At 32.0% G+C, this 12172-nt stretch overlaps 1 protein-coding gene across 14 annotated transcripts in view; it reads right to left on the reverse strand.

The window, feature by feature from the left end:
* The window catches only part of LOC139481041 (vinculin-like), a 48349-nt gene extending 41276 nt beyond the window's left edge, over window positions 1–7073 (reverse strand). For all 14 annotated transcript variants that reach the window (XM_071264092.1, XM_071264091.1, XM_071264090.1 and 11 more), the window contains exon 1: window positions 6660–7073. In XM_071264092.1, coding sequence (XP_071120193.1) covers window positions 6660–6716 — 57 coding nt within the window. In that variant the 5' untranslated portion in view covers window positions 6717–7073. The remainder of the gene's footprint in view (window positions 1–6659) is intronic.
* Between the last annotated feature and the right edge of the window lie 5099 nt (window positions 7074–12172).

A 12172-nucleotide genomic window follows, 5' to 3' on the forward strand; every position in this document is an offset into this window, starting at 1 on the left:
TTCAAGAGAAAGAAGGGTAAGCAGATCCTGCTTCACATAGGGCACAACAATTTTAGTTGAATATTTGGAAACAACATTATAAGGATTTCACAGTGACAGTTCTAATGACAACTGTGCTTAAGGTTACCAAACAATGTTGAATTATTCATTATCTATTATAGGGACTAATCCAAGAACCTACAAAAGGTTAATTCTTTACAGTATCAAGGGGTCAAATAATTTACTCCTATCAAACTACCTCCTTTAAAATTTTAGTAAATTTTGAATATGCTAAATTTGTACTACTACATGGTACATATATGAGGTTATATATATAAAAGAGGAAGGAGTCTTGTATAAGAAGCTACTTGAAATAGCATTACTTTTTTTTCAAAATTACCTCAATATTTACAGTTATATAATCTTTAATCTTATATAAAAATGAATTGTCCTACATGTACATCATCAGCTTCATAATCTAAGTATTGAAATTAAAAAAATGTTGTATTTTCTAGTTTCCAGTATATTTTACACACTACATACATGTATACTGATTTTTATATAAACAGTTCATTTTCAAAATACAAAAAATAATAAAAAAATACTACATTGTACAATTACCATAAAAATTCATATATAAGCAGGTTTAAATGCAAACAAAAAAATAGATAAATAAGTTTTAGTGTGACTTGAATGCAGAGCTGTTTTATTGGCCCCACCTTCTTATTTATATTAACATGTAAGCTACAAGGATATTATTTATGTATTTATCTTTTCCATTTTGCGTGTGGACTAATTATGAATAGGATGCACATAGTACAGGCACACCACAAAAATATAAATTATTTAGTGGTTTTTTAAAATGTTGAAAGTAGACTTCCTAAGTGTTTCCTTCTGAAATATTTATCTGTATACCACCAAAATTCTTAGCATGAATAGTCAAGAAGAACAAAAAAATATTTTCTTATATATTCTAAAAAGAAATATTTTGTTGTATTATTTAACATTCAGCACAAGAACAATTGTTCTATTTATACACAAAAAATCCTGCCATGGAACTTTATGTTTATAATAATTTTCTATTTTCACTCAATTAATTGCAAGAATTGGATGGATGAATATACATTTATTTGTTTTATTTGGAGTTTTAAATTCAAATATATATTTTTTAATTAAATCTAACTATTTAATTTTTTTATCTAAATCTTGTTTTATTCAGAGTTTAAAAAGAAGAAACCATGTGATGTATATCTCTATACCTAAGAGTTTTTAAAACGTTTTCTAATGTTCACGAGTACATGTATATGTATCTATATTGCATGTATTGGTCCTAGTCTATTCAAGTTAATGACTATATATATAGGTATATGTAAAGATCTAAATGTTATATATACAAACACATACAAAAAATTATCTATAACACATTTAAGAACTGAGTAAAGCTTTATTTGGCTAAAAAAAAGGTTGGTCAAGCTGGAGTAAGAAGTTATTTAAAAACTATTTTATCATCTATTTTGGATCAATATACAATATATATAAATATGTAAAATAACCAGATTTCCTATTCATAAAGAAAGTCTCCTACAGATTTAGTGAAAAAAAAAACTCTGTTGGGGATATCACAAGTTTAACTGTACAATAAACTTATTCAAAAAAATAAACAAGTCTGGATAATAGCCTCAGGAGTAATTCCCATATCATTATTTCTGACTGACCTAGTATGTTACAAATGTGTACTTCTATTACAAAGATTAATTCGTAACTTTCACTAATAGAAAATATAAGGTGAGAAAAACACATGTTTAAAACCAACAATTATTTGATCATTATGCATCCTGAATTAATATTAAACACTGTTACACAGCAATAAATTTAAATTCTTTAAGAGTAAAAAGTTCCTAATCTTTTAAACTTCTTTTGAAATTGACAATAAGAAATCTTTTTAATGACTGGTTTGTTTGATCATACACAATTCTAATCTGTTATTTTTGTAAATGACAAATAAAATAATATTAGGATCAAATGTCAGTGGTTATTTAACAGTATAAACATCATCCTGACCTAATTCACAGTGTAACACTCCATGAAGGGATACAGTCAATGATTTAACAATTACTTTTTTTGTATTTATAATTTTGGGGCAATAAAATGACTTTCAACAAAATTCTTGGTAAACTGCCTTCAGAAATATTTCAGAACAACTATACATGCATCATCATTCCAAAGTTCATGCATACAATTACATGGCATGTATACATGTGTAATTGTATGCATGAACTTTGGAGCTGCATGAACAGAAGCAAATCTGATATACAAAAAGTAGAAAAAACTTTAAAAATATACATGTATGTAACATTCAATTTTTTTTTGAATTTATAATTTCTAGGCTTGACCGTCTAAATTTTAACTTTTTTAAAAGATCCATGGAACCCTGCATCTAACCTGCTATTGATGCTGTCAGCTGACTAAAAGTGTATTGTTTCCCACCAAAAACTAAGGTCATTTACCAGTAAAATACTGTTACATTAATAAATAAATGAAATTCAATCTTTGTTCTTCAATGTTATTTCTTGATGATCATTGTTGAAGAACCATCTGTCAAGTTTCATTACACTCCATAAAAGTTTGCCACAGTATAAACTATTGATGTCTAAAATATTTATCCAAGACTTAATCTAAATTTCAACAGCAAAAATACAATGTCCATTTATTATATATCATACATGTAGTTCAACCTTGAGGATCTATTGGTTCATCATTACAACAGTTGTTTTTCAAAATAACTCTACATTTATTAAGTTTTTCTTAAATACATTACTGTGTTTTGTTTTTTCAAATGGGAAAACCTAGCCAAATTAAATTGCAAAAGAGGGTTGATGGACCAGTTTCATGGGATTGGGGTGGGTTACATGTATTATAAAAGTAATCTCAAGAGGCAAGTGATTGTGATAATGTGAAGGCTGTGAGAAGGTAGAGGGGCAAATTAACTCAGCATATTATCCGTTGCATATAATTCTTAATTTATTTTTTGGATGAAAATTCATCTTTTTAATTCTTCATCAAAGGTCAATATACAGGCATATAAATCAACATGAGATACATAATGTAGCATTCATTCGCCAAATCAACTGCACTGTATCATGAAAAACCTACACACTACTTTAAACACTAAAGAAAATAAGTAAAATATCATGGAGTTCTAACTTCAAATAGGGTACAATGTAAATGAACCGAAAGAAAAACACTTTATACTTCAAGCTGCTTCTTGCACTTTTAGGAGCACAGAAGTACTTCAGCAGATTTGGAATTCTTCAAAAACTCCAAGCAAAAGTAGGTAAATCCCAAATATCATCAAAACTGCTCAAAACTAATCATAAATTATTTTACTTGCTGCTCAGAACTAGCCTGTAATATAATGTTTGACATGCATCATTTGCCTTTAAGTCTTTAGACAAAACCGAATACCATGTCTAAAAGACAGGCTTTAATTTTGAAAATAAAAAAACTCTCCAACTGAATATCATGCATAGTCTTACATTTTTAACTAATGTATTTAAATCACTTTAACAATTATCATTTGCCACCAATTGCAAGATAATCATGATAATATTTAGAAGTTTGGACCCTATATATTGATACCTGCCATAGGAAAATTAATTCAAACATAATATGAACAAGAATGTGTCCTTAGTTCACGAATGCCCCACTCGCACAATTCATTTTCTATTTTCAGTTGACTGTGAAATTGGGGTCATTCAAAACTCTTATTTGGCATTAAAATAAGAAAGATCATATCATAAGGAACATGTGAACAAAGTTTCAAGTTAATTGGACTTCAACTTCATCAAAAACTACCTTGACCAAAATCTTTAACCTGAAGCAGGACAGACTGACGGACATGTAGACAGAAAAACAGCATGACAAACAGACACACGAATGGACGTTCAGAACAGAAAACATAATGTCTATAAATGGGGCATAAAAACCAATAATCATATAATCTTCAAACATTTGTCAAAACATGAGGACGAGTTTTCCAACATCATGCACATTGTGCAAATTATTAATCATTTTTTATTTGATTGCGTATAAATGAGGATTGATCACTAAATTTCTTTCCATCACTTTAAAATGCTAGTGTTAGCCTAAATTCATAATAACTATTTATATAAACAGCTTTCAAAGTTGTGTGCATTTTCCCATAAATTTTCTGTTATAATGTCACAGAAGGAACTATGACGTCATTAATGCTCATTTACCTAGTGTAAACTGGTGCAACTCAATCATAACAAAAACCCACAAGATTGGTCTATACGGTTTTGGGTACCCAAAGTAAATGAAGACTTCTGAACAAACCAGCCAATTTAGTTTACTTGGAGTTACACTTGACCAAAAACTGACTTTCAATACTCATATAGATAATGTACTGAAAACAGCAAAAAGATCATTAGGAATAATTAGAGAAATTAAGGGTATAGCTAATATTCCAACAAAAAGACTAATAGAAATTTACCAAAGTCTTGTTTGTTCAACCATCACATATGCAAGCTGTGTTTGGCAGATTGGAAATTCAACAAACCTACACAAGTTGGATGAGGTTCAAAGACATGGCCTTGCCTTATGCCTTAATATGCCTTCAACTTCCAGCCTTGAAGTTCTTCAGATAATTGGTGGAGTCTTACCTTTAGAACTGAGAAGAGAAGAAATAGCAATTAGAGAATTGGCAAAAATTACCTCATCTTTTACAACAGTCCCAATTAAGAAAAAGCTAGAAAACTGGAAAACAGAATCTAATCCGGAAACTTACATCTCTCCAATTGGAAAAATGATACTACAGGCAGATGATATGAAGAAGGAAAAATCAATTGAAGTAAATAATATTGAACAGCAATATGAATGTCGTGGCATGTGTGCAATTAGAAGGGCACCGGAGTACTGGACCACATTGGGAAGTTCCAAAACAAGAACCAGTGAACAAGCCATTGAAGGACAAAGACTTATAAAACAACAATTAGAAGAACTTCCTCCAAATACAACAGTGGCATTCACAGATGGCTCATGCATGGGAAATCCTGGGCCTTGTGGTGCAGCAGCCATTATATACAATAATGAAGAGGAGGAAACAATACAGTACCCTGTATCAAACAGAGGATCAATACTACTAGCAGAGCTAGTAGCCATTAAACTTGTGGTGGAAAAAATAGACAATTATAATTACCGCAATGTTAAACAACTTAACATATACTCTGACAGCCAATCCGCCATAGGCATTATAACCTTAAATGGGAAATCAGAAAACTATCACAAAACCATACAAGAAATCAAAAACAGGAAAATAAAATTGGAACAAAAGGGTTTTAGTATCAACATCATTTGGACACCGGGGCACTCTGATATAGAGGGAAATGAACAGGCTGACCGTCTGGCAAAAGCAGCGGCAAAAGAGGCAGATAATAGGGAGGAAATGTCTTCAATCACGACAAAACAAGACATCAAACAAGCGGCGAGAACATCAGTCATTAAAAAATGGAAGACACAAGGGGAATCTAGTGAGGTTGGGAGAAGATTTTTTAATCATCACCCAGATGCATCAAAAAGAATCAAACTCGACTTCCCATCAAAAAAACACTTCAATATACTAAACAGTCTCAGATCAGGATACTCCAAACTAAAGGGGTATCAACATTTCATTAACAGACATGTAGAAGACAACAAATGTACTTGCGGAGAAATAGAATCTGTAGAACATTTTTTATTATCTTGTGACAATTACAGTTTGGATAGAGAAAAACTCCGCCAGTCAATATATTTCAAAACAGGAACACTTAATCTAGATCTAGAAGAATTACTTAACACAGAAGCCAGTGCAGACATACAATATGCAGTTTCCGAGTTTATAGACGATACTAGAAGATTTGATCATTTGTTTTTATAAATCAGTATCAACAGCGCCTACCTAAATTAAAGTGAAAGTACAAAGAGAAAATACAAACGTGATTAATGTATTCAAACGCGCAAGTGACCAAAGTACATATGAGAAAATCAGTGTCAAGATGATGCATACTAAAGACTAAAGACTAAAGTTTACTTAAAAATTTGATATTTTTTAATCTCAATAAATGCATTCATCTTGTAATGAAGGGGGAATTGAAAATATTCCAAGAGGATTTGTCCAAGTGGGTCTCATTTAGGTCTATAAGCGTGATGTGGGATTAGTCTTTTTTTAGTTTGTGTGACTTATGAAAATCAAATTATTGTGAATGAAAATGGGTAATGAAGTTGGGCGGGACACATGAAATTACAAGCGTTAGCATAACAATAATAAATGGGATAGGGTAATCTGATAAAAACAACAAATTGATTTCCGGATAAGACCCCCATTCAACACTAGAAACAGACAGTCCTATATCCAACTGGCAGCAGACAGTTGAATAATGTTAAGGATTACTACGTTACTTTTCACACTGGAAAATCCGATCTAGTTTTTAGAAAAGAAGAACATTAAAAAAGAGAAAAATAATAATGTTTGTATTTGTATACAAGTATATACTTGAGATGAAACATAAGTCCCCAATTAAAACTTCTTGAGATCCCGGTAGCTGATTTCTCAAATAATATTTTTGCGTCTGCAACCAGATACGGACGCCTCATATTTCAGCCGGTTATTTTCTTGTAATTACCTGTTGTGCAACTGGTTCAAGAATGCTTTCAATTGTCTTTGTGTGAAACACCGGCATTTTGCCTGTTTCACTTATTTACGCTGTTCCTCCTGTAATAATCAACAATATTCTTGGTCCGATATTGATGACAAATCTGTTCTGCTCCGAAGTTGTTTCCGGAAGTCAGCAGTAAAATTTTTACGGTAGTTTCGTATTCCTTTACGTGGAAAAAACCCATTTACTTTTTTCTAAAGTGTGCTTTTCCACTTTAGCTTTAAATTTAAGCTTTTATAAAGCCTTTTCTTTATTCTCTCAACAATATGACAAGTATTGAATGATTTAAATTCATTTCCGTAATTTGAGCCCTTGAAACAAGAGGCATTCCATAAAAGGAAAGGAGTGACCTTGATTGTGAATAATAGCCAGTTGCCTACTGTTTATTGTTTTTAATAAAAATCTTTATTAATGAGTCACGAATTATGTAATTAAGCGTCGGGATAGTATCAACTAATTAGAAATTTATTATTAAACAACAGCCGTTTATAAATTTATGAAGCCGATAACAGACACCTTGAATAAAAAGAAAGCTATACACTTATTTTAGCAGTTTAGAGGGGGAAAACGTACTATATAAAGATTTTTGTTTCACATACTGGTCAAAGACGCCTTTTGACTTCGGCATCATTGCGCAGGTCTTTTTCTTTCTTCAATAATTTTCTAAATTAACTTGATTTGTGTGCACATTCATTAAAGATTTATATATAAAATATCAACTCTTGAACTATTACCTGGGTGCAAAAAAAAAAAAAATGATAACGAGATGTTACGCGCATTTGATAAATTCCCGGTCTATTATCGCATTACCATTTTAAAATATCCTTGTTCCCTTCGATTTACCCAAATTAAAATGCGGTAAGGCAGCCAGATCTCGAAAATATCTTATACTAACATAAATAGCCTGAGCTAGCTAGGTAACTGGGCCACATAGCCAGAAACTATTGTGACTGCATAGATATGTTTTAAGGCCCTCCTTTAGCTGTTTAGTGTTAAACTGTACTATCTATTGGTGTCATAGACAATCAAAAAACGTTTAAATCATAAAAACTGGGACCTGGGACTAATACATTATAGATAATAGAGTCAAAGTGGCAAATTAAGAGAATGCTAAGAGTAGAAGAAAATAAAGTACAAATCGAATCAATTCAAGCTGATGATAGTTTTTTTTTATTATTATTTTGAAGCTACTAAAATATGTGATGGATTTTGTTAGATTGTATAACGGTTTTATCAAATTTATATGCAATGCGATTTTGAACTCTTATTTTTATACAACATTTGAGAATTTTTTTATTTGCATTAAACAGTGCTCGGTGCCTCCTTGGTCACAGTAGTCGAACTACTACATTTGTAGCCTGTTAATATTGATGTTGTGGGTTCGGATTCCGCATGAATCAGGTGCACTAGAATGCAATCTTTATTGACTAGGCCGAATTGGCAGCTTTCCTACCTAAAACCAGTCGTTGCATGGTTCTCTATGGGCACTTCGGCTTGCTCCGTCAATATGCACTGACCGACACGAAACTGTTATCTTATTTTACTATTTGAGTAATAATTTGATTGTTGGTGGCGCAGGCAAATAGCGATTTCAATAGAAATGTGCCCTTTAAATGTTTGCTTGCTTTAATTTATATATTTTAGTCGGAGCCGATCGCACGATAAAATATATATTTTTTCTATTTTGCCGGCACCGGCATAGTAGTCACTGCCTAAATATTTAATGAATGATCGTGGCTTCTCACTTTGTGTTTTAAAAATACAGTATACATTAGTAGCAGGCCATTACTAGTAATGGACTTCTAACCTAATACAGAAACGATTTATACAAAAGTCTCTCGATAAAAGAGACGATGTACGCAGCTTATTTTTCTCCTCTATAGTAGTACTGGAAGAAGTTTTGTTGACACTAGTTTTTCTATTTCGAGAGTCAAGCTCTAGGGATAATTCGTACTTTGTATATAAACTCTGATTAATTAAAAAATTGAAAATTCTATTAAACTGTCAATATCAAGACACTTGATTTCTTGATTGACAACCTATCTCTTCCAATGGCAACAAATAGTGCTCCTCTTCTTGCTGATTTGTTTCTTTACTTATACAAGAGCTTCGTATATGAAGAATGAAAAGGAACAAGCGTTATCCGTTAACTCGACGTTCCGCTTCCAATCTAATTAAAATATAGAAATCAGAGATTTTTAGTTTAATTAAATGGTTCCGCTTAGAACTATCACTAGATTATTCAAAGTTAGGCCGTGACTATGTTGAATAAAATTGAGAATGGAAATGAGGAATGTGTCAAAGAGAAAACAACCCGACTTAAGAGCAGAAAACAGCCGAAGACCACCAATCGAATGGGTCTTCAATGCAGCAAGAAACTCTCGCACTCGGAGGCGTGCTTCAGCTCAGTGGCCCCTAAACAATAATGTATACTAGTTGAACAGTGATAATGGACGTCATACTAAACTCTGAATGCATCTTTCCAATCGAACTTAACTGTAATAATAGATACAGTTAAGTCTGTCTCATATCTTGAATTACATCTTGAAATTAACAATATTAAATGGTAGTTTGGGTGCAAACTTGACTACAAAAGAGATGATTTCCGCTTCCCGATTGTGAACTTTCCATTTTTATGTAACAACATTCCAACAGCACCTGCATATTTCGGAGATTGTATTTCCTATTAAGATCTCCTTGATCTTGGTTGAGGGTTGCTACTTATGAGGAAACTATTGAACCAAGAATTCCAAGTGGTGAAGTTGAAATCATCCCTGCAAGAATTTTATGTTCACAATCAGTTTTTTTTTTTACTGTTATGAAATAATTGTTTAACAGACGACGGATAAGTTCAAATTTGTATAACCATGCACAATTCCGTCCTCGTTTCCTTGAATGTGACATACCGAAGACCCGAAGTAGACTTATAACCAGGTTTGTACTAACATGACAGACACGACGGGTGCGACATGTGGAACAGGATTTTCAAACCTGAGATCAAACCCGTTTTTTGGTGGATTAGTGTTGCTCATGCAGTCTTTAGTTTTATATTTTGTGTACTGTTGTTTTTCTTTTCGTCATTTTTCATTACTTGTCATTGCATTGTCAGATTATTTTTAACTTATTAATAAAATTGAGAATGGAAATGGGGAATGTGCCATAGAGACAACAACCCGACCATATTAGAACAGACAACAGCCGAAGGCCACCAATGGGTCTTCAATGCAGCGATAAACTCCCGCACCCATAGGAGTCCTTCATCTGGCCCCTCAACAAATACATTACTAGTTCAGTGATAATGGACGTCATACTTGAATTATACACAAGAAATTAACTAAAAATTCCAAATCATACAAGACTAACAAAGACCAGTGGCTTAGTTTGAATATCTCTTTGTTATTTGTTGCTTTACTTCAAAATGTGTTAGCATTTACTTTTTTCTAAACGTCAGATTCCAAACCTAAGTGTATACCCTAAACAAAAGTTCAATTGGAACTCAGCAAACTATTTGCTTCACCTCAAAATCCCTTTTGTTGCACTTGTGTTCCTGGTTCATGGTCTCAGACTATCTATATATCTTTATTACCAAAGTCTATAAAAACTATAGGTATACAATTATATCAACACTTTACTTTTTATTCTGTCGTAACTTAATTGCGACGGTCTACACCAGTATATAACAAGAATTTCATCTCACATTATATCCGCTTGGTATGAAATTTATAGACAACAATAGTTTGTCAAATTCTCACTAAATTGCCAAGAAGATACAAGTCAAGGTAACATACAAATATATACTAAAAGAATTGCATTAATTACAAAAGAGACAAGACCAGGTTCATCGACAGAGTAAATTGTACGTGCTATATATACATACATTATCGGCATTCAGTCAAAATTTCATAATTGGGAACATAAAAAACTAGTATCCAACCCATATCTCCTATTATCGCAGCTTTTGGATGCAAACATATATACATATGCTAACTCCTAGAAGACATCTATACATGTACGGTATTGAGCAGAATGCGTGCTGTCGATTTTTTCGTAAACTAAAAGCACCCTACAGATTCCCTACTCAAATGCTGCATGGGCCTACGAATGTTGAATACTGTTGAAAAAATATACAAAGATAGCGATATATTGTACCATGCACCACACAAGTCCCTTTCAGACATTAGTTTCGGTAGGTTTATAAACAGCAACACACCACAAAAACGATTCTAAAGGGACACATAATTATTTGAAAAGCATTTACAAAATTTGTAACTTAAAAAAAATACTTAAGTAAAAGCTAAATGCAAAATATCACTGATTTTTTATTAAATTTATGCAGTTCGAGTCTCACGTCCTTAATAAATCTCTAAGTACTCTCTCTATATATAGTTGTGATAAAATCTAGAAATGGTTTTAACAAACATGCGATCTCCCTGTTGTAAATGTTAGTAAAGAAAAAAAACATGTTGAATTGAGACCTCACCGCGCCGAGTTAATCAAATACAAAAATATTCACTAGGTAAGATGGAACCCACAGTGTAGATACTATTCTGTACGCTATCCGGAAGTCGCGATTTTCGAAGCGAGAACTTTTTGGATAGCATGTGAAATTTGATGGATATACTGAATTAAACGGTAAGTGGATCATCTGTACATTGCTGAATGATTAATTCAGCTGACATCGATATTCTCAAATGGTTTAGAATTAAATTTAGCACATTCATTATTCGTATCTCTGTCTTAATCAATAGATTTTCAAGTGCATCACTAAGGACAATCAGTCTGTGAACCTAAAAACAATCTTTTTACCCTCTTAGTGTACAAATTAACGTAAATACCAGACTTAATTAACTAAATGAAATATATTTCAAGTGGTGGTCAAAGTTTCAACCAGATCTTTGAAGTCAGAAATAAGAAAATAACACTTGTTTGAATTTCTCACTGTACGATCAGTCTCGCTTGTATATTTTGAAACTGTATGATCAGTCGTTATTTCACTGTATTCTAGTAGTGATTTCAAAGTTATTTACGATACATTTAGAAGGTGTCATTTTTCTAAATAACACAAATATATTTCAATAAATTCACATCCTGAAAACTTATATGAAACATGTTTAGCTTAATAGGGTGTACTCGACTTACTACATTCAGTATAAGGATGTTAAATGTTGTTAAAATCTTTATTTCACTGTATTCTAGTAGTGATTGCAAAGTTATTTACGATACATTTAGAAGGTGTCATTTTTCGAAATAACACAAATATATTTCAATAAATTAACATCCTGAAAACTTATATGAAACATGTTTAGCTTAATAGGGTGTACTCGACTTACTACATTCAGTATAAGGATGTTTAAATGTTGTTAAAACAAGAGGAAGGTTTGTTGTATGTATAAGTTTCAGAATTGTCCTCCGTTATACTTAAATTGTACAAACGCACAGATTTAATTGTAATACAAAAATGCATGTATTTACACACATTC

This window comes from Mytilus edulis, chromosome 7 (genome assembly GCF_963676685.1).
Source record: "Mytilus edulis chromosome 7, xbMytEdul2.2, whole genome shotgun sequence".
NCBI classification, from domain to species: domain Eukaryota; kingdom Metazoa; phylum Mollusca; class Bivalvia; order Mytilida; family Mytilidae; genus Mytilus; species Mytilus edulis.